At 34.0% G+C, this 22,872-nt stretch overlaps 1 protein-coding gene across 3 annotated transcripts; it reads left to right on the forward strand.

Annotated features, from left to right (window-relative positions):
- The first annotated feature begins 348 nt into the window (after window positions 1-348).
- Window positions 349-21,918, forward strand: LOC126889798 (uncharacterized). Of its 3 annotated transcripts, none has more exons than XM_050658434.1 (2): window positions 349-420; window positions 6,432-6,797. In XM_050658434.1, exons 1-2 carry the CDS (start codon window positions 415-417, stop codon window positions 6,702-6,704), a joined length of 279 nt encoding a protein of 92 aa, XP_050514391.1. In that variant the 5' UTR covers window positions 349-414; the 3' UTR covers window positions 6,705-6,797. The 3 variants fall into 3 exon arrangements, with proteins under 3 accessions (XP_050514391.1, XP_050514393.1, XP_050514392.1); XM_050658436.1 differs by lacking the exon at window positions 6,432-6,797 and adding an exon at window positions 21,565-21,918 and having other exon boundaries at window positions 352-420; XM_050658435.1 differs by lacking the exons at window positions 349-420; window positions 6,432-6,797 and adding exons at window positions 19,381-19,516; window positions 21,565-21,918.
- The last annotated feature ends 954 nt before the right edge of the window (window positions 21,919-22,872 follow it).

Raw genomic sequence — 22,872 nt, forward strand, 5'->3', positions numbered from 1 at the left:
GTGGCTTTGTTCGCCTGTGACTTCGACGTCATTCGCAGCGAAGGGGATGCTAAATATAGCTTGATATTTAAATGGGAAAATAAATTATGGGAGTAAAATATTATATAGATAAGAAAAAAATGCACTGTTATCTTTGTAAAACGTCCATTACACCAGTGTATCAATCTTAAAATGAATTTATATACATAAAATACATAGTAAAAAGTGCATAAATTTATGTACATAAATTCATAATTTAATAAATATCCCAATTATATTTTAATTATATTTTTTACGTCATAAAAATAACCGAAATATCATTAAAAGATTTGTATATAAAGGACTGCGACAGAAAGGTGAGACCTAGTTGAGTTGCACACTTGTCATATACTCGTATTTTATCGTGGACAAGAATTTAGCCATTACTTAAAAAAAATGATGGTACGTAGAGCAAATAGTGTCTTAATTTTTATAGTAACATGTGTAAAATATTTTAATGTATTTTTTCGTAATTCATATTGTATATTTTTAGGTAAACATAATCCTGGCATTAATAATATCATATTTTTTTTAATTATTCTTTTTCTTCTAGTTTCTTCTCGTATCGGAGGTTGGCTATCACCACAGCTATCCGTACCTTATTGCCGGCTGCTCTGAAAAGATCTACTGAGCTGCAACTATACCACTCCCTCAAGTTTCTCAGTCAGGAAATTCTTCTTCTGCCTATGGATCGTTTACCCATAATTTTACCTTGCATTATGAGCTTCATATCTCATATTTCGCACCTCTGGTAATCATCATTCTCTTTGCCTTATCCCTATGCGGGGTCTGCTTCCCTAATTGCATTTCTCCACACAATTATATCTTGGATCATATCAATGTTAATCCCCTTTACCAACATGTCCTGCCTTATCGTCTTCCCCCGGTTTTCTTTGGTCTTCCTCTTCTACTCCTTCCAGGAATCTGCACTTCAGCTATTCTTCGTATTGGGTGATTAACGTCTCGACGTTGAACATGACCAAACCATCTTAACCTATGCTCTCTAATTTTGGCATCAATTGGTGCCACACCTAGACTTTCCCTAATATACTCATTCCTAATTTTAGCCTTCTTTGTCACTCCACTCATCCATCTAAGCATTCTCATTTCCGCCACATGCATTCGTTGTTCCTCTTTCTTTTTCACTGCCCAACATTCAGTTCCGTGCATCATAGCGGGCCTTATGGCTGTTTTATAGAATTTTCCCTTCAGCTTCATTGGAATTTTTCTGTCACACAACACACCACTCACTTCTTTCCACTTCATCCATCCAGCCCCAATTCTACTGCATGCATCTCCATCTATTTCTCCATTACTCTGTAATACCGATCCTAGGTACTTAAAACTATTACTTTTCACAATCATTTCACCATCCAAGGATACCATTTTATGTGTAGTAACTTCATCTTTAAATAAACATTCCAAATACTCTGTTTGTGTCCTACTAAGTTTTAAACCTTTATCGTCCAGAGCTTGTCTCCACTGTTCCAGTTTTTGTTCTAAATCTCTTTCACTATTTCCTATTAACACTACATCATCAGCATACATTAGGCACCATGGAATACTACCCTGTAGATTCGCTGTTATCTGGTCCAAAACTAATGAGAATAAATAAGGACTAAGCACCGAGTCTTGGTGCAATCCTACTGTCACCTGAAATTAATCAGTCTCTCCCACACCTGTCCTAACACTAGTTGTTACTCCCTCATACATATCTCTCACAATCTTTACATATTCGCCAGGGACTCCTTTCTTATTGAGTGCCCACCACAGAACCTCTCGAGGAACTCTATCATATGCTTTCTCAAGATCAATGAATACCATATGAGCGTTGGTCTCTTTATTCCTGTATTTTCCATCAGTTGCCTTACAATGAAAATTGCATCTGTTGTTGATCTGCCCTGCATAAAGCCAAATTGATTATAGGATATTTCCGTTTCTTCACGTATCCGTCTATCAATTACTCTCTCCCATATTTTCGTGGAGTGGCTAAGTAGTTTTATAGCCCTGTAGTTTGTGCATTGTTGTATGTCTCCCTTGTTTTTGTAGACAGGTACTAATATACAGCTTCTCCATTCGTCTGGCATTTGTCCAACTTCCATAATTCTATTAAATAGACCTGCTAGCCAACTTGTTCCTGTCTCTCCCAATGCTCTCCATACTTCCCCAGGAATATCATCTGGTCCGACTGCTTTTTCTTTCTTTATTTTTTGAAGCACTTGAGCCACTTACTCGTTTGTTATTCTGGTAACCATTGCTGTTATTGTCTCCGTTAACTCCACAGGCTGTCTGTCAAATTCTTCATTTAATAGACTGTCAAAATAATTTCTCCATCTCTTTTTGGCATCCTTTTCGTGAATTAGTATTTTATTATTTTCATCTCGGATACATCTAATCTGATTAAAATCTCTTGCATTCTTTGCTCTCTGTTTGGCTATTTTATATATCTTTGCTTCGCCTTCCCTGGTACCTTAGCTTTCCCTTCGCACCTCTGGTAATGTGGTCTAAATATTCCAGCTTTATTGTTTTGATGTTCTTTATCACCTCAGAATTCTTTTGTAGCCTTCTACTTCTACATTTGTAACTCTTTGGATCCATGGTATTTTCAAAATCCTTCTATAGCACCACATCTCAAAAATGATTCTAACTTTTTTATATTGTCTGCATTTAAGGTCCGGCTTTCCATTCCATACAACAAAGTCAAGAACATGTAGTATCTTGTGGATCTTATCCTTAGCTCCAGAGGAAAGTCTCGATTAACAAACATTTTTTCTTTTTTATAAATGCTTTTGTTGCAATTTCAATGCAGGTCCTGATTTCTCTAGCTTGTTCATTGTTTTCATTGACCCAGGTTCCCAGATATTCGTAGCTATTCACTCTTTCTTCTTGTTTTCCCCCGATATCTAGCCTTCCGACTGTATGTTGCTTAGAAATAATCAAGAACTTGGTTTTCCTAACGTTCATTTGTAGTCCATCTTTTATACTGACTTGGTGTAATATATTTACTAATCGTTGCAGTGCTTCTAGACTGTCTGCACAAAGAGCGGTTTCTTCTTCTTTCGGCGCCGTGTCTCTATTCAAACGTTGATCTTCATCATGTTTACAATTTCCTGAAACCTTCTCTATTGGCTGCTGTGCGAAATAATTCTTCTACTGTGGAGCCACACCATTGTCTAAATTACGTAGCCATGAAAGTTTCTTTCGACCAATCCATCCATTTCCCTGCACTTTTCCTTGTATTATAAGGCGAAGCAGATGGTATCTAGTTCCTCGAATTATATGGTCGAAGTATTCTGTTTTTCTCCTCTTTATGATGCTTCTGAGCAGACGTTCCGAATTCATCATTTGAAGAACATCTTCATTGGAAGGTGCGAAACCCACGATAATATAGCGGTGTCGTCTGCGAATCTCATGTTGTTCAAGATGTGTTCCATTTATTGATATACCCTGTTCTTCCTTTGATATTGCTTCCTTAAAAATAGCTTCGCTATTCAGATTGAACAACATTGGAGACAACACGCAACCCTGTCTAATACCTCTTTTGATTTCTGTGGTTTCTGTTTCAAAATTTTCGATTTTAACCTTTGCTTTTTGATTCCAGTTCAGATTGAAAATAACCCGTATATCTCGACTGTCCACATTCTTTTATTTTAAAAGTTCTACCAGTTTCTGATGTCGTACTCTATCAAAAGCCTTTTGGTAATCTATAAAGCAGACATAGATATCGTGGTTCACATCTGGTCATCTTTGAGCGAGAACGTTAAAAGCGAACAGAGCCTCTCTCGTTCCTAGTCCTCATCTGAATCCGAACTGAGTGTCATCTATATATTCTTCTATTTTTTGTATAGTCTTCCACGTAATATTTTGAGGAATATCAAGTGTGTGGCTTATTAACCCGGGAGCAGTCGCTTCTGTCACTTCTGTCACGTAAGTAGTCGCGCGTAAAAATCTCACAATACGAATTTAAATACGAATTTAAAACAATTTTCTATTTTATAATATTTTCACTTACTTGTTATGTTAAAAATGTCTATTTCTAACAATTTTAAAACTAATTGGTTCTCACCAAAGCCATAAATTCGACAAAAAAAATAAAAAAACTAAAAAAAAATTTAAAAAAATTCCCACACAATACTACAATCTTCCTCGAGGCACTTACAAGTGGAAAATTATGTTGCAAAATTTTTCATCGAGTTATCACGAAAAAAATAAAATGTGAGATTTTTTCTAACGGCGCGACTGCTCCCGGGTTGAGGAAATTGTTCTGTACTGGGAGCATTCTATCGCATGTACTGAATTTAGTAGTGTTACAAACGGTGGACAGGAACCAATCCTGGGTTTATTACTCCTGTTATATATACCTTGTTGAATAGACCTAAAAGTATATGCGGTGTTTATTCGTCAATGCATATAATTAGCTGAGTGGATAACTTTTTATAATTAATTATAATTAGTCTTTTTGAACCACTAAAGATCGAATTTAATTTTTACTTACGTACGTATCCGTGGAATTAGGCAGAATATTCTGTTTGCCGTTTACCACATCCCAATCGTCACTTCCTTTATTTTCATTCAACCAATTTACGTCCACTGCTAGACACAGGTCTCCAATAATTGTTCCACACTTTTTTGCACACGGTTTTGTGCCGATTAATCCCAGTTTTTACTAATCTGCCTGATATCATCTGTCCTTCGTATATGCGGCCTTGCTTTACGGCGTTTACCTTTTCTTGGTCTCTTGGTCTCCGCAATTGTTTCCACACTTCACGGTTTTATGCTGATTGTTGCCAATTTTACTAATCCCCCGATATCATCTATTCAACGTGTAGGCAGCCTTCCTACGTTTATCTTCTCTTGGGCTCTTGGTCTTCATTCCACAGATTTCCACAGTAATCCTTCACTCAACCGATCTCTCTAGTCCTTGTTGTTTTGCCAGATTTCTTTTTTCCACTGCTTCGTCCACTTCATCTCTGAAATATCTTCGGGGTCTGCGTCCCTTCCTTCTTCCTATCTGGCTTCATTCTATTATTTTATTTAACCAACGATTTTGGTCTGCTCTTCTGACAATCCCGTGCCAGGTTAATCTCTTCTGTTCGATGTAATCTATTATCTCTGAGTTCAGTCCCATTCTTTTCTTAAGCTCTATGTTATTTATTCTATTTCTTCTTGTTACTCTGCAGCTTCTCCTTAGGAATTCCATTTTTGCTGCCCTTATTTTGTTTTTGGTTTTCTTCTTTTTGCACAATTTTCACACCCCTAAGTGAGGATACTTCTTGTCATGGTATTATATATTATTCTTTTTATTTTTATTCTGATTTTCTTATCCCACTGCACCAGTTTCAATTTTCGTATGGAGTCTCTTATTTGTCGCAGTTTATTTTTTATATCTTCTTCCGTTGTTCCTTTGTTTGATATTATTATGAAACGCAAATACTTGTACTTGTCTGTTCCTTTGATTTGTTACCTTCGTCTATTTCCAGCTGTTTTATTTATTTATTGTCCGTTGTTAGGTATACAGATTTCATTTGGTTTATTTCCATCCCATTCCTTGTATATTCCTATTCCAGTTTTCTCATCATAAATCTTAGACCATCTTATCTTGTGCGACAACTATTTGCTCGTCAGCAAAACTTAGGGTATCTAGATATTCGTTCCTCACTTATATACCCATTTCTTCGCACTTTCTTTTCCACGGTTTCAAGGTTTTTTTTGCAGGAATATTTTAAACAGGGTAGGGGAAGTAGAGCAGCCCTGTAGTAGTCTCTTTATCGTCTTAAATGGACTGCATATTCTATTGCCCGTTTTGACAACTACATTGTTATTTTTCATCGTATTTTAGTAGTTTTGTAGGTATGTCTCCAGTGCCATTTGCTCTGTTCCTTTTCACCCTTTTTAGCGAATTTCTTATTTCGTTTTCAGATATATATCTGCAACTACTGTTTTTAACTTTCATATGTATTTTGTCTGAAGTTCCTCAACGTTTTCATGACTCCCTTGCATTTGCTGTTAATATCTTTACATTTGTTTTGCCAAAATTGGGTTTTCCTGTTCTCTAATTCTTCTTTTTTTTTCATAAATCTGCCTGCTCTATACACTTCTGTCTTCATGATCTTCTGTGGTCAGCCACTTTTGGCAAGCTTTCTTCTTTTTATTTATTTGGTTTTCTGTCTTTGTTGTCCACCATTATGTTTTTTGTTTTTATAATTTATTTAGTCATTTTCCCTTCAATGGTTTTCTGCTACTAGGTGTATTTTTTTAGTACAGAATATGTATTCATACCGTTCTTAATTATCTGTTTTTCCTTATATATTTTTCGTTTTTGATTCTCTTCTCAATTTATAAAGAAAATATATATCAATATTAAATATTAATCCAAGGTAGAGTATTAACCAGATTATTTAAATATTTTGTAGGGTAACAAATTAATTTGTTTGATGATTTGCTTTGCCTGCATTTCACTGTATCTGATGGAATCTGTCGAGGCGAAAAATTATGACCCCAATCCTCCTCAACGTTCGCCTTCACCTCAAGAACGAGGTCGTTCACGTACCGTTCCAGCCCATCTGCAAAATCAAGGACAGAATGGGAATGGTCAACAAAATGGGAACGGACAACAGAACGGAAATGGCCACACGAATGGTAATGGACAACAAAATGGTAATGGACATCATCATGGACGCCGTTAACAAATCAGTACTGAAAGGTCTTTTCTGAATTGGTTGATTTTGTATATGACAAGGGCATAATAAAAATATTCTAAATTCTAGAAACTGCACAAATTTGTTCTTTTTTATAAAACTACCTCACATTTTTCAGTTTTTTGTTATTTATTATTAATGCATTATCAAAATTACGGTAATAGAGGTGTATATAAGTTTCCTAAAAGAAGTTTCTATGTCAACAAAAACACAGGACAAATATTCAGATGACATAATGTCTGAATTATTTAAAAACAGTCATATGAAAAATATTAACAATAAAAGTCAAAATTTTCAAACTAATAAAATATTTAAAAATATTTAAAATAATATCAAATTAAAAACTTATTGGACCATTTTCCCGATAACACCTCCACGGCTTCTAAAAATTGCAAGCAAGGTGGATGTTGCAAAGAAAACAAGAGGGATTACCAACTAAAATTCGCAATTCACCACCCCGTCTGGTTCAGCGTTGTAAATTCCAATGGGAAATGGACCTAGTTACTCAATAGGAGAAAATAAAAATGAAGGGTCAGAGGGAAAAACGATGAATGTCAATTTTTGACTATTTTGCAATTTTTGTGCAATCTGTTAGATTAGAAATAGTACTATCAACCTGTGAATGGTCAAGGGAAAATAACGATGAGAATCGTCTTAAAAACACGTCACAAAATTGAACGCAAGGGGGAAAAGCAATGAATATGTAACTTTATTTCTCATTTTACCGAAAATGCTTCCAGATAGACATTCATCGATCTTTCCCCTGACCCTTCAAATGTATACCATTTTTATTTAGTTGCTTTAACTTTTATTTGGCAGATACCGCTAGGCGCCTACTACCCTCACGTTAGTTGCAATGCGTGGACTAATAGACTGGGGGATTTTAACTTAAGTCAGAGATAGCAACCCATGCATTCTCTGATGACCCTCTAATAATAGGCGAAATCGTCGATTAAAGTGCTGGTTTGCACTCTCTGAACTAAGTGACAATTAAGATAATTTTGGCTTCGCATTGCAACTGAATAAAAATGGTATTCATTTTTACAATGTATATAGATTTATACAATGAATTTATGTAGAATATACAATGTCAATTAGACCAGAGAAATTAGCAATTAAATGGCCTCTTTCGTGACACCCGTTGATACAGGTATCTAAGAACTGCTTTGGGTAAATTTGGTAACAACAATATCCAATATAAAAATTATGCAAAAGATCAAACGTACATTTTATCTTATAAACAATATACTATAAACAGTTAAACATCGCTATTTGATTGTAAATATTAAAGGTGGAGACCGGTATGTTTTACGGAAAGGTAATACAATTTTATTGAAGAAGCGAAGAAAGCTCTTTAAAATTAGTGTTTGCAAAGATATTTTTGTTAATTTGTTGCTTAGTTATTGGAAGCTTCATAAGTTGATTTTTTGAAAATGATTAATAACTTTTCTAAAAATACACAAAAATCTTCAATTTCGCGTAAGTATAGAATAGCTGTTTGTATAACAAGGGAGGAAAGTGCTACTTTTCCTCCCGAGAATGAAGTAATCATTCAAGGGAGGAAAAGGCACTTTACTCCCATGTTATACACATGGTTTTTCCACCTTCCTCAAATTAATAACAAGTCATTTTTCATTTTTACTTAATTTATTTATGTAACTAACCAACAAAATTTATTAAAACTAAAACTAACAAGTAGGTACAATATAACTGTCAACTGTCAAATATAAGTCAAATTATTAATGTAAACATTGTTAAATCAAAATAACAATTTACTGTTTTTTACCATTCTGCAAAACACAGGGTGTTTATAAATAAACGTTAAAATGTATAGATACTTACGTAATAGAAAATAGATATTGTACAGAGCGTCAATAAGTTATATTTCATGAATGAAATACCATGACGTCACTTTTACTTTTCCTCCCTAGGGAAGAAAAATATTTTCCTCCCTAGGAAAAGTACAACTTTGCTCCCTACAATCAGGTCCGGAAAAGTATACTTTCGGTAGAGGTAGGTGGAAAACAATATTACAGGTATTCGGCTGTTAAAATTTCAAGAAGTTTCACTTAATAGTTATTGCAAAATTGAAATTGTTTATCCCAAAAAGCTTTTATCTACGGTATTACTATGCGTAAACTATTAGGTCCACATAATTTCTGAAGACATCAAATCAAAAAGAAAGGCTCATTTTATCAAACTAGATCATTTCTTGATTAAAAAGTTTATAACAAATGTAAAATAATTTTGATAATAGTGTTATTTTAAGCTTATAAACAATTAAAATAACTCAGACGCATTAACATGTAGGAAGTTAATTTATTTTTATTCGACGTGTTGGTATTCTTATACAAACTGAAACAAAAATATAATATCCTACGACCCTTAAAACCCGAGTTAGCTAATTTTTTTCAAAATTTCCCCAGGGCCTTGTTTATAAACATTAGAAAATTTTAAAATAAACATTGAAACGACTGAAAGATCACGTTTATATAAAAAAACATTGAAAACGATTCTTGTAAAAATGAGCCGTCCATGATGCGCCAAAAGTGAAGGGTTAAAAGTAAAGCGATTCTTACCCTCTAAATTTGATTATCAAAAATTTAATTCACAACTACACATTTATAAAAGACGCAATACCTCCGGTTCTTTCCAACCAAAATTGATGTTCTTTTTGCAGTGAATACTTCTTATCAGTTGGTATGGAAATTTAACTACAAATACTAAATTTGTATTTGGCGTCATTCAAAAATCATGACACGAGTGGTAAGCTTGCGGTATACCATACCGTATACATCTGTATCTGTAGAGTAGGGAGGGTGAGTCAAGTCCCACAGCACTTTGACCCATTGTACATTCTCCCAGGGGGTTGTCGTCCTTAGTTCATTATCCATTCTGCCATTTCCAGGAAGGCGGACAAATCACCAGTTGGCATCTCCCCTATGTCGGCAGGTGTTATACCGTATATTATACTTTCATAGTAAACTTGATCCTGAATTTTCTACTGTTTGACTGGTTTCAGGGTGATTTCAACTATAGATCCCGAAATTTAAATAATTAACTGGGTTTAGGTCGTTTCAACTCTAGAGGGGTGATTTATTAAGTTTTCTTAAAAATAAAGTGCGACACATGCTTTTATGGTAAAACTAAATATAGAATCTAAATTTTCTATCATTGGCTAGCTTCGGGGTAGTTTCAACACTATAGGGGTGATTTTAAATTTTTTTTAGTAAGTAAGTATAGATTCCAAATTTTATATTATTGGTTGGGATGGGGGTGGTTTCAACCCATTGGGGTTGATTTGTTCAGTTTAGAAAAAGTAGAGTGCGTCACATGTTTTTATGGTAAAACTAAGTATAGACTCTTAATTTTATATCATCGGTTCGGTTCGGGGTGGTTTCAAACCTTTGGGCTTGATTTGTTCTGTTTTTTTTTTAATCTAGTGCCAAACAGACTGTTTTTATACTAAAACTAAACCATATAGATTTCTAATTTCAAATTAGTGGGGTAGTTTGGCGGTGTTTGCTGGGCTTAGGATCATTTCAACCTTATAGGGGTAGATTTATTTAGTTTTTCCAAAAAGTAAAATGATATACGTATTTTTATGGTAAAACTAAGTATAGATTCCGAATTTTACATCATTGGTTCGGTTCGGGGTGGTTTCCACCCTTTGGAGTTGATTTGTTATGTTTTTCTTAATCTAGTGCGAAACACGTTTTTATACTAAAACTAAATCATGTAGATGCCAAATTTTAAATTAGTAGGGTGGTTTGGCGGTATTTGCTGGGTTTGGGGTAATTTCAACCTTATAGGGTGTCGATTTATCCAGTTTTTCCAAAAAATACGTGGTAAAACTAAGCAGAGTTTCCGAATTTCATATCATTGTTTCGGTTCGGGGTGGTTTCAACCCTTTAGGATTGATTTGTTCTGTTTTTTTTTAATCTAGTGAGAAACATGTTTTTATACTAAAACTAAATCATGTAGATTCCGAATTTTAAATTAGTGTGGTGGTTTGGCGGTATTTGCTGGGTTTGGGGTAATTTTAACCCTATAGGGGTAGATTTATTTAGTTTTTCCAAAAAATAAAATGCGATACGTATTTTATGGTAAAACTAAGTATAGATTCCGAATTTTATATCATTGGTTCGGATCGAGGTGGTTTAAACCCTTTGGGGTTGATTTGGTCAGTTTTTTCGAAAATTATTGTACGACACAGTCTTTTATACTAAAACTAAATAAAGATTCCGAATTTTTAATTCTTCACGGGCTTAATTGTGGTTTTTGAACTACACAGGTTGATTTGTTCAGTTTTCCCAAAAATAATGTTCAACACATGTTTTATTGTAAATCTAAATATAGCCTCCAGGGGAAACCCCTTCAGTGATTGAAACCGCATCCGCCCCTTACGCGAACCAATCATAGAAAATTAGTAGCCTACACTTAGTTTTACCATAAAAATATTTATCATACGTTATTTTTTGAAAAAACTGAATAAATCAACCTTTCTAGGAGGTTTGAAATGACCCCAAACCAAGTCAGTGCCGCCAAACCAGCCCAATAATTAAATCTGCGGAATCTACATGATTTAGTTTTAGTATAAAAACATGTTTCGCATTAGATTTAAAAAAAGAAAACAAATGAACCCCAAAGGGTTGCAACCACACCGAACCCAAGCCCCAACCAATAATATAAAATTCGGAGTCTATACGTAATTTTATAATAAAAACATGTGTAGATATATACAGGGTGTTAGTAAATAAGTATGACATACTTTAAGGGGACATACTACATGAAAAATAATGACAGTTTGCTCGATAAAAATATGTCCGCAAATGCTTCGTTTCCGAGATGTGGGATGTTGAAATTCTTCTTACAAACCGACGTTTTCTTTATTGCTCTAAAACTGGTTGAGGTATGCAAATAAAATTTGGTGGATTTTAAGACGTAGTTATTGCGCGTTTTTTAAAATACAATGAAGAATTTTATATCTGAAATTTTTTAAGGAAAAAAAATAGTACTCCACTGACATATTTCACTTTCACTGTCAAAAAATGCGCAATAACTATGTCTTAAAATCCACCAAATTTCATTTACATACCTCAACCGGATTTAGAGCGATAAATAAATCGTCAGTTTGTAAGGCTAATTCCGACACTCCGTATCTCGAAAACGAAACATTTGCGGACATACCCTTATAGAGCAAACTGTCATTAATTTTTATGTAGAATTACCACTTAAAGTTTGTCAGGCTAATTCACTAACAACCTATATATTTTTTAAAAACATTTTAAAAAAAAATTACCCCTATAGTGTTGAAACGACCCCGAAGCCAGCCAATCATAGAAAATTTGGAATATATATTTATGTAGTTTTACCATAAAAACATGTATCGCACGTAAGTTAAATAAGTGTATATTACGATGTAATATACAGTGCGTCCATAAAGTAACGCATAAATTCATTATTTCGTGAAACGACGAAGAAAAATCCCGAAACCGGTCGATTTTTATTTTTAAATTACGATTTTTTGGCATATATATCATACTAGTGACGTCATCAATATGGGCTCGATGACGTAATTGATGATTTTTTTAAATGAGAATAGGGGTAATATGATAGCTCATTTGAAAGAGTATGAAATTCTCTATTCACTAATATAAACATTAACATAATTATTTATAAAGGGTGTCAAAAAAATTTGTTTTAATAAAATTAATTGACACAAAAAGAAGAATGTATGCAATTTATTTAATTATAAATACATTTTACTGCTGTCAGAAAACAGAAAAAAAAATTGTTTGAAAAATAAAAATTGATTTTCGCTAAATCGAAATGTTCAAACTTCCAAGAGGGCAAGAGGCAAGTGAGTGAAAGCTTTAACATTGAATTTAAGCAAAAAACAATATTTATTTGTCAAATAAACATTTTTTTCTGTTTTCTTATAACCGGAAAACGTATTTTTAATTAAATAAATTACGTATATTCTTTTTTGACTCAATTAATTTAATTCAAATTTTTTTGAACACCCTGTATAAATAATTATGTTAATGTTTATACTATTGAATAGAGAATTGAATATACTTTCAAATGAGCTATTGCATGACCCGTATTCTCATTTAAAAAAACCATCGATTACGTCATCACGTCCAGGTAGATGACGTCACTAGTATGATATATATATGTCAGAAAATCGAAATTCAAACATAAAAATCGACCTGATTCGGGATTTTTCCTTAAAGTCGCTGGTTTACAAAATAATGAATGTATGCGTCACTTTATGGAGGCACTGTAAATACATATGTATATACGGTATACTGTAAGCTTACCACTCGCGTCACGAAGAATTTAGTATTTGGCGACAAATTTCCATATCAAGCGATGAGAAGTATTCACTTCAAAAAGGACATCAATTTTCGTTGATTACAACCGGAGGTATTGCGACTTTTATAAATGTGTAGTTGTGAATTAAGTTTTTGATAATAAAATCAAGAGGGAAAGAATCGCTTTACTTTTAAACCCTTCATTTTGGCACATCATGGACGGCTCATTTTTCCAAGGATCGTTTTGATTTTTTTTTTTTTTTTGTATAAACATGATCTTTCAGACGTTTAAATGTTGCTTTTTAAATTTTCTCATGTTTATAAACAAAGCCCCGGTGAATTTTTGTAAAAAAATTGGCTAACTCGAGTTTTAAGGGTCGTATGGCATTATATTTTTGTTTCAGTGCGTAAAAGAATACCAATGTGCCAAATAAAAATTTAACTTCCTACATGCTAATGCGTCTGAGATATTTTAATTGTTAATAAGCTTAAAATAACACTACTTTTTCAAAATTATTTTATATTTATTATTTTTACTTTTTAATCAAAAACTGATCTAATTTGATAAAACGTACCTTTCTCTCTGATTTCATGTCTTCAGAATTTATGTAGACTTAATAGTTTACGCATAATACGCCATAGATAAAAGCTTTTTGGGATAAATAATTTCAATTTTGCAATAACTATTAAGTGAAACTTCTTGAAATTTTAATAGCTGAATACTTGTGGCATTGTTGCTAAACTCACGTGACATTAAAGTTTTTTGTGTATTTTTAGAAAAGTTATTAATTTTCAAAAAATCAACTTTTAGAGCTATTTTTCCAATAACTAAGCAACAAACTAACAAAAATAACTTTTCAAACACTCATTTTAAAGAATTTTCTATGCTTCTTCAGCAAAATTGTATCACCTTTCCATATAGCTTACCGGGCTCCACCTTTAATATTTAAAATCAAAAAGCGGCTTTTAATTGTTTATATATTGTTTATATATTGTTTATAAGTGAAAAAGTACGTTTGAACTTTTGCATAATTTTTATATTGGATATTGTTGTAACTAAATTTACCCAAAGCAGTCCATAGATACCTGTATCAACGGATGTCACGGGAAAATCCTTAGTTCTCTGGTCTAAATGCCAAATTAATAAAATAATTAAATTAATATGTTATTAAAAACTTGTGTATTATTTTATAATCATGATTATTTTAAAAATCACTGTTCTATATAATTACATAATTTTATAAATTTCCCAATTAACTTTTAATTTACAAAGGAAATATTTTTTTGATGTCCAAATAAGATATAGACCATTTACTCACGGATTTAGCTATAAATTTTAAAAAATGACACGAAATTTGGCATACACAAATATACATACAAACATACACTACACATACTCATATGTCAAAGAAATAAATGATAATATTGTGCCGATGTGTACTTTTGCCCTGAAAGTGAGTCTCACCCCTTCTTGGGGAGAAAAAATATGCGTTCAAAACAAGTCCGAACGTGGATAAACTATCTAATTCTAAACAACTTTTGTTCTATAGCATTTCTTGACTAAGTCAATACTTTTTGAGTTATTTGCGATTAAATATTTTCATTTTTCAACAAAAAACACGTTTTTTATAGACGGTTTTTCGCAAATATCCGAGCTCTTTTAAGAGTAAGCACTTTGAACAGATAAAATTTTAAAATAATATAAACAATACATACACGAGTAAAGCAACTTGTGAGGCAGTAACGATTCATTTCATTTGGGATGCTTATTAGTTTTTATCAATAAACGGGAGTAAAAAGACCACCAAACCTATTTTTCTTTAGCTAGATAAAACTCTGCTTCTATGGGTCGAAAGACCTCACATTCAACATTTTTTTCACTTTTTTATAAGCTATATTTTTGCTAAGGATGTTATTTTCGATAAAATACTTACCTTTTGAGTTATTTTACTTACTGCGCCAAATTTCATATCAATCCAAGCGGTTTTTTAAAATTTGGAGATTTTGCAATATTTTACCGTGGGTGAATGGACTAATAACCGGAATATCCTTTTAATATCTAACATAACAACTACGTAATCAAAAAATAAAGATATATAAAGGACTAGTACAGACATTTGGAGCATATTTCACTTGCAAGTTGTTCATACTAGAGTAAAGATAATTCAGCAATTTTTGAAGCAATAATGGTATGTATAATAAATAGGTTTACAACATCTTTTTGAGTTCTGTTACATTCCAATATCTTTATACATGATTCACAATTAATATTCTTTACATTTCATATTTTTAGACAAAGACAATCATGACATTGATAATAATAATATATGTAAAACAGCGTTCGTTTTGCTCTAAATACCCATCTCATTGTCTTTTAAGGGAGTCTTTCCTCGCTCATCCTTTGAACGTACCCGTACCAGGTCAATTATAGTTTCTCCTCTATGCAGTCAGCAATTGTTTTTGTTACACCCATTAATTCCCTTATTAGTTCATTTCGAAACCTCCCCAACTTTAATGTTCTGATTAATCGTCTATGTGCGTCCATCACCGTAGCCTCTACTTTTCTCTTTTGATGTTTTCTAATCCTCCACAATTCAGAACCCTACATCAATGTGCTTTTTATCAACGTATTAAAAATTGTTACCTTTCGTTGTTCTCCAATATCTTTACACCACAATGTTTCGTTTAACGATTTAATTTTTCTTCTGGCTTTATTTTTTGGAATGTCATCATCTGTTCCTTCATTGTTGAAGAGTACTCCTAAGTAACTGTAACTTCCGTGTAGACTCCATTTTTCATATTCTTCCTTTAGTTTGCACGCCATATATTCCAAATCATCCTTATCATTTGCACAAATTACTTGGTCGTCTGCGAACTGAAGGGTATATAAAAAATTTTTCTTCATTTTATTGTCTATTTATAATCCATGTGTTCATCGCTATGCTTTGTTTCTTTCTTTTTGAACCACTGAATGACTGAATTGTCTTCTACTATCTTGTATTTTAATTATAAGTTTTATTTGACAACATACTAAATATTATTAAAAATAATAAGGAATGCAAACTTATCTAAATAATTTTTTCAGGCTACCAAATTGATTGTTTTGATGATTTGCTTTGCCTGCATTTCACTATATCTGATGGAATCTGTCGAAGGCAAAAATTATGACCCCAATACTCCTCCTCGTTCACCTTCACCTGTAGAAAGAGGTCGTTCACGTACCGTTCCAGCCCATCTGCAAAATCAAGGACAGAATGGTCAGCAAAATGGAAACGGACAACAAAATGGCCAACAAAATGGTCAAAATGGACATCAAAACGGACGCCATTAACCAAACAGTACTGAAAGTTCGTTTGTGAATTTGTTAATTTTGTATATGAAAAGGGTATAATAAAAATATTCTATATTTTACAAACTTCACGAATTTGTTCTTTTTTGTAAAACTACCTCACATTTTTCAGTTTTTTGATATTTATTATTAGTGCATTATCAAAATTAGGGTGACTTAGGTACAAGTTTCCTAAAAGAAGTTTCTAAATAAACAAAAACACAGGACAATTCAGATGGCATAATGTCTGAATTTTTTTAAAATAATCATATGAAAGATATTAACAATAAAAGTCAAAGTTTTTAACCCAATAAAATATTTAAAAATATTTAAAATAATATTAAATTGAAAACTTATTGGACCATTTTCCTGGTAGCACCTCCACTGCTTCTAAAAATTGCAAGCCAGATGGATGCTGCAAAGAAGACAAGAGGGAATTGCCAGCTAAAATTTGCAATTCACCACCCCGTCTGTTCAGCGTGGTAAATTCCAATAGAAAATGGACCTAGTTACTCAATAGGAGTAGTACTAATAGAAAATAAAAATGAAGGGTCAGAGGGAAAATCGATGAACGTCTATTTTTGACTATTTTGCGATTTTTGTGCAATCTGTTAGCATATAAATAGTACTGTCAACCTGTGAATGGCCAAGGGAAAATAACGATGAGAATCGTCTTAAAATCACGTCACAAGATTGGACGCAAGGGGGAAAACAATGAATATGTAACTTTGTTTCTCATTTTAGCAAAAATGCTTTCAGATAGACATTGATCGTTCTTCTTCCTGACCCTTCAAATGTATACCATTTTTATTCAGTTACTTTTACTTTTATTTAGCAGATCTACTATCATTGTTTGATTTGCGTGTATAGATATAATGCTATGTGGAAATGCGATCAATGATTGTCCCCGTTTAGGATTTTGTCCTCTTCAGGGTTTGTAGTGAATGTATAATGTTGGCAGCAAAAGCAAACAGTCCGAAAAACACACTGGGGCAAGCGCCGTATCCTGGTGTTTTTGGATCCTGGGTTATGCCGGACGGTGGTGTCTCCAGAAGGCTAGAAGTCAACAGAGAAGAAAGTTTGATGGATTGTTGTTGGTTCCATAGACATTTATGTGTACTGTCCGTGCTTTGCTCTCGACCAGTCTCCCTAGAAACCATTGTACAACGACAGGCGAACCTTCGTCCCTCGTCGGCGGTCAGGAGGTGGCTTTGAGCGCGGCGTGGACAGTGTGCGTTCGAGTGGAGAAAATAGTTGCGGCTATTTTCTTGGGACGAACAGGTATAATTGTGCAATGAAGTTGGGAAACCGCAAAAAACCAACTTCTCCCTGTTCGGGGTAGGGAAGAGGAGATGTTAAAGGTGGGTACGGAAGGCTAACGGGGTAGCCTCGAGGATGTTTTCGTACTCTACCGGGAGTTCGTCAATGCATGTTTGCAATAGAGCGGACGGTAAATGAATCTTTTTGTGTTTGGGCTTTCGGTAGAGTACGTGGCCGGAAGATGAACAGGAACATTTGAGAGTTTCTTGTGTGTCGGAGGGGGGATCGTTGATTACTTTGATTGTGAAGTTCCTGTTCAGAGAGTTTATTCTCTCGGTGATTTTGGGGATGTTTGAAATGTTATGGATTTCGTTTGAGGGATATCTCCAGTGCTCGTAGTTGCAAACACGCAAGATTCTACGTTCCGCTCGCAACAACCTCTCTTGTTTTGCTCTTGAGCAAAGAGTGTAGAGACATGACTTGTATTCTATTACTGGTCGAATAAAGGTCTTGTAAGTGTGAATGAGAGTCTTCTTATGTGTCTTGCCAATTCGTCCAGAGAGAGGGTTGAGAAGTCTGGCCCTGTTCCTTACCCTATCTAAAGTTGCCTTTAGATCTGCGTCCCAGTTAAGAGTCCTGGTGAACAGTACTCCCAAATAGGTCGCAGTCGGGCCAACAACAAGCCTTTCTCCCAACAGTCTCAATGGATATTGGTCGTCTTCATTAATTATGATTCTATGTGACACAGAAGGGAGGCGAAACACAATTGTTGTTGTTTTGTTCGCGTTCAGCGTGACTCTCCACTTACAACACCATTCTCCGACCCCGTCCAACAGAGCCTGGGCTCTTCTATGGATGAGTCTTGGGTTGTATCGAGAGGTTGTTGTGAGCAGAGCCGTATCGTCTGCGTACAGAAACAGCCGAGTGCCTGGGATATTTTGATTGGTGATGTCGCTGTTGTAGATGATGTACAACAGCGGTGCTAGGACTGAACCCTGGGGAACTCCAGCTTGTGGAGTGAAAGGGGTGGACTTTTGATCGCTTATTTTCACTCTGACAGTTCGGTTGTGGAGGTATGAGTGTACAATTTTGGTGAATTGTAATGGTAGCCCGATGTCCAGAAGTTTCCGAACAAGTCCGTCGTGCCAGACCTAATCGAAAGCCTTCTGCACATCCAGAAATGTGGCTATGGCGAATGAACCATCGTTGATGGTTTGGTTTTTGGTTTATGGTTTGGGTAACTTTAGTTGTGAAATCTATATTTAGCAGATGCTGCTGGGCACCTACTACCATCACGTTAGTTGCAATGCCGGGACTAATAAACTGGGTGATTTTTACTTAAGTCAGAGGTAGAAACCCATGCATTCTCTGATAAGCCTCTAATAATAGGCGAAATCGTCGATTAGAGTGCTGGTTTGCGCGCTCTGAACTAAGTGACAAAGTAAAGTAAATGAACTATGGTGCAGAACCAAGTGCGGATGACGTTCAAGCGAATGACGTCTTTCGACGTCATCCGCAGCGAAGGGGATGCTTGATATTTAAATGGGAAAATTAATTATGAGAGTAAAATATTATAATATATTATAAAAAAATGCACCGTTATCATTGTAAAGCGTCCATTACACCAGTGTACCAATTAAAATGAATTTATATACATAAAATACATAGTAAATACGAAGTGCATAAATCGATATACATAAATTCATAATTTTATAAATATCCCAATTATATTTTAATTATATCTTACAGATCCTAAAAATAACCGAAATATCATTAAAGGATTTGTATATAAAGGATTGCGACAGAAAGGGAAGACCTAGTTGAGTTACACATGTCATATACTCGTATTTTATAGTAGAAAAGAATTTAGCAAATATTTTTGAAAAATGATGGTACGTATAACAAATGGTGTCCTAATTTTTATAGGAAAATGTGTACAATGTGATATATTTTTCTTAATTCATATTATTGTATATTTTTAGTTAAACATAATCCTGGCATCATTAATAGCATATTTTTTTAATTATCCGTATCACAAAATAGTTTCGTTGTCATTTTATCGTCTTTTTATAATAAATATTTAATTATAATCATATTTATTATAATTATAATTAAATTATTATTTATTTTTTATAATTAATTTATAATTATAATAATTAAATATTTAGTCTTTTTGAACCACTAAAAATGGAATTATATTTTTACGTATATATCCGTGGCAATACGCAGTATTTGTTCTGTTTGCCGTTTCTTCTTCTTCTTCGGATTCAAATCAACTAAAGGATGTTAGCCGTCACATTTTCCATTAACTCTCTGTTTCTTGCAATATATATCAGAGATTGTATGTCGTTAATCCCTTTCCAATTTGTCACATTTCGGAGCCACGTCATTTTCCTCTTTTTTTTTTTTGTTTGCCGTTTACCACATCCTAATCGCCACTTCTTATATATATTAAGGATTTCCACAGTTTTTACAGCATTCTTTCACTCAACCCTTCTCTCCAGTTCCTTTTGTTTTGCCAGTCTCCTTTCTGCAAATTTTTTTCTTTCCATTGCTTCGCCCACTTCATCTCTGAAAGATCTTCGGGGTCTGCCTCTCTTTCTTCGTCCTATCGGGCTCCACTCTGCTATTCTATTTATCCAACGATTTTTGTCTGCTCTTCTGACAATCCCGTGCCAGGTTAATCTCTTCTGTTCGATGTAATCTATTATCTCTGAGTTCAGTCCCATTCTTTTCTTAAGCTCTATGTTATTTATTCTATCTCTTCTTGTTACTCTGAAGCTTCTCCTTAGGAATTCCATTTTTGCTGCTCTTATTTTGTTTTTGGTTTTCTTATTTATTGTCCAATTTTCACACCCATAAACAAGAATACTTCTTGTCATGGTATTATATATTCTTCTTTTTATTTTTATATTGATGTTCCTATACCACCGCACCGGTTTCAATTTTTGTATGCAGTATCTTGTTTGTCTTAATCTATTTTTTATACCTTCTTCCTTTGTTCCTTTGTTTGATATTATTATGAAACCTAAATACTTGTACTTGTCTGTTTCTTTGATTTGTTTACCTTCGTCTATTCCCAGCTGTTTTATTTCTGTATTCTCCGTAGTTAAGTATTCAGTTTTCTTTTGATTTATTTCCATTCCATTCTTTGTATAATCCTATTCCAGTTTTCTCATCATAAAACTGAAGCCTATTTGGTCGTCAGCAAAACTTAGGGTATCTAGATATTCGTTCCTTACTGGTTTTCAGGGTTTATTCCAGGAATATTTTGAACAGGTTAGGAAATCTGGAGCAGCCCTCTAGTAGCCCTTTATCGTCTTAAATAAACTGCATATTCTATTGTCCGCTTTGATAGCCACTTTGTTATTCTTGTTAAGGCCGAAGCATCGTGTTTCAGTAGTTTTGTAGGTATGTCTGCAGTGCCATTTGCTCTGTTACTTTTAACCCTTGTCAGCGAATTTCTTATTTTGTTTTCAGATATATGTATATCTGCGCAACTAGTGTTTTTCACTTTCATATGTATGTTGTCTGAAGTCGATCATCGTTTTTTATGCCTCCCTTGCATTTGCTATTAATATCTTTACATTTTTTGCCGAAATTGGGGTTTTCTGCTTTTTAATTCTTTTTTTCCCGTAAGTCTACCTGCTCTATGCACTTCTGTCTTGTTGTTCTTCTGTGATCAGCCAATTTTGGCACGCTTTCTTCTTTTTTTATTTGGTTTTCTGTCTTTGTTGTCCACCATTATGGTTTTTGTTTTTATAATTTGGTCATTTTACCTTCCAATGGTTTTTTGCTGCTAGGTGTATTTGTTTAGTACAGAATATGTGTTCATATCCGTTCTTCATTTGTTCTTCCTGGTATATAAAGCAAATATATCTCAATATTAAATATTAATCCAAGGTAGATTATTAACCAAATTATTTAAATATTTTTTTAGGGTAACAAATTAATTTGTTTGATGATTTGCTTTGCCTGCATTTCACTGTATCTGATGGAATCTGTCGAGGCGAAAAATTATGACCCTAATCCTCCTCAACGTTCGCCTTCACCTCAAGAACGAGGTCGTTCACGTACCGTTCCAGCCCATCTGCAAAATCAAGGACAGAATGGTCACCAAAATGGGAACGGACAACAGAACGGAAATGGCCACACTAATGGTAATGGACAACAAAATGGTAATGGTAATGGTCATCATGGACGCCGTTAACAAATCAGTACTGAAAGGTTGTTTCCGAATTGGTTAATTTTGTATATGACAAGGGCATAATAAAAATATTTTAAATTCTAGAAACTGCACAAATTTGTTCTTTTTTATAAAACTGCCTCACATTTTTCAGTTTTTTGTTATTTATTATAAGGGCATTATCAAAATTAGGGCATTAGAGATACAAGTTTCCTAAAAGAAGTTTCTAGATAAACAAAAACACAGGACAATTATTCAGATGACATAATGTCTGAATTTTTGAAAAATAGTCATATGAAGGATATTAACAATAAAAGTCAAAATTTTCAACCTAATAAAATATTTAAAAATATTTAAAATAATATCAAATTAAAAACTTATGGGACCATTTTCCCGATAACACCTCAACGGCTTCTAAAAATTGCAAGCCAGGTGGATGTTGCAAAGAAGACAAGAGGGATTACCGACTAAAATTCGCAATTCACCAACCCGTCTGTTCAGCGTGGTAAATTCCAATGGAAAATGGACCTAGTTGCTCAATAGGAGTAATACTAATAGAAAATAAAAATGAAAGGTCAGAGGAAAAAACGATGAATGTCAATTTTTGACTATTTTGCGATTTTTGTGCAATCTGTTAGCTTAGAAAGAGTACTGCCAACCTATGAATGGCCAAGGGAAAATAACGATGAGAATCGTCTTAAAAACACGTCACAAGATTGGACGCAAGTGGGAAAAACAATGAATATGTAACTTTGTTTCTCATTTTACCGAAAATGCTTCCAGATAGACATTCATCGGTCTTCCCCCTGATCCTTCTAAATCCTTCCCCTCCCTGATCCTGAGGATCCTAAAACAGACAACACAGGAACGGAAAATGAACACAGTCAAGTAATGGACACAGTTAGAAAATGGGGCTTACATTTTGACGGATCCAAAGGCCCCACAGAATTTTTGGAGGGGCTATACGAACTAAAAAGCTGTTACCGGATTCGAGACGATGCTTTATTGAAAGCACTACCAGAAGTATTTAGGGAAAAAGCGATACTATGGTTCCGAAACAAC

This window comes from Diabrotica virgifera, chromosome 8 (assembly GCF_917563875.1).
Source record: "Diabrotica virgifera virgifera chromosome 8, PGI_DIABVI_V3a".
Classification (NCBI taxonomy): Eukaryota; Metazoa; Arthropoda; class Insecta; order Coleoptera; family Chrysomelidae; genus Diabrotica; species Diabrotica virgifera.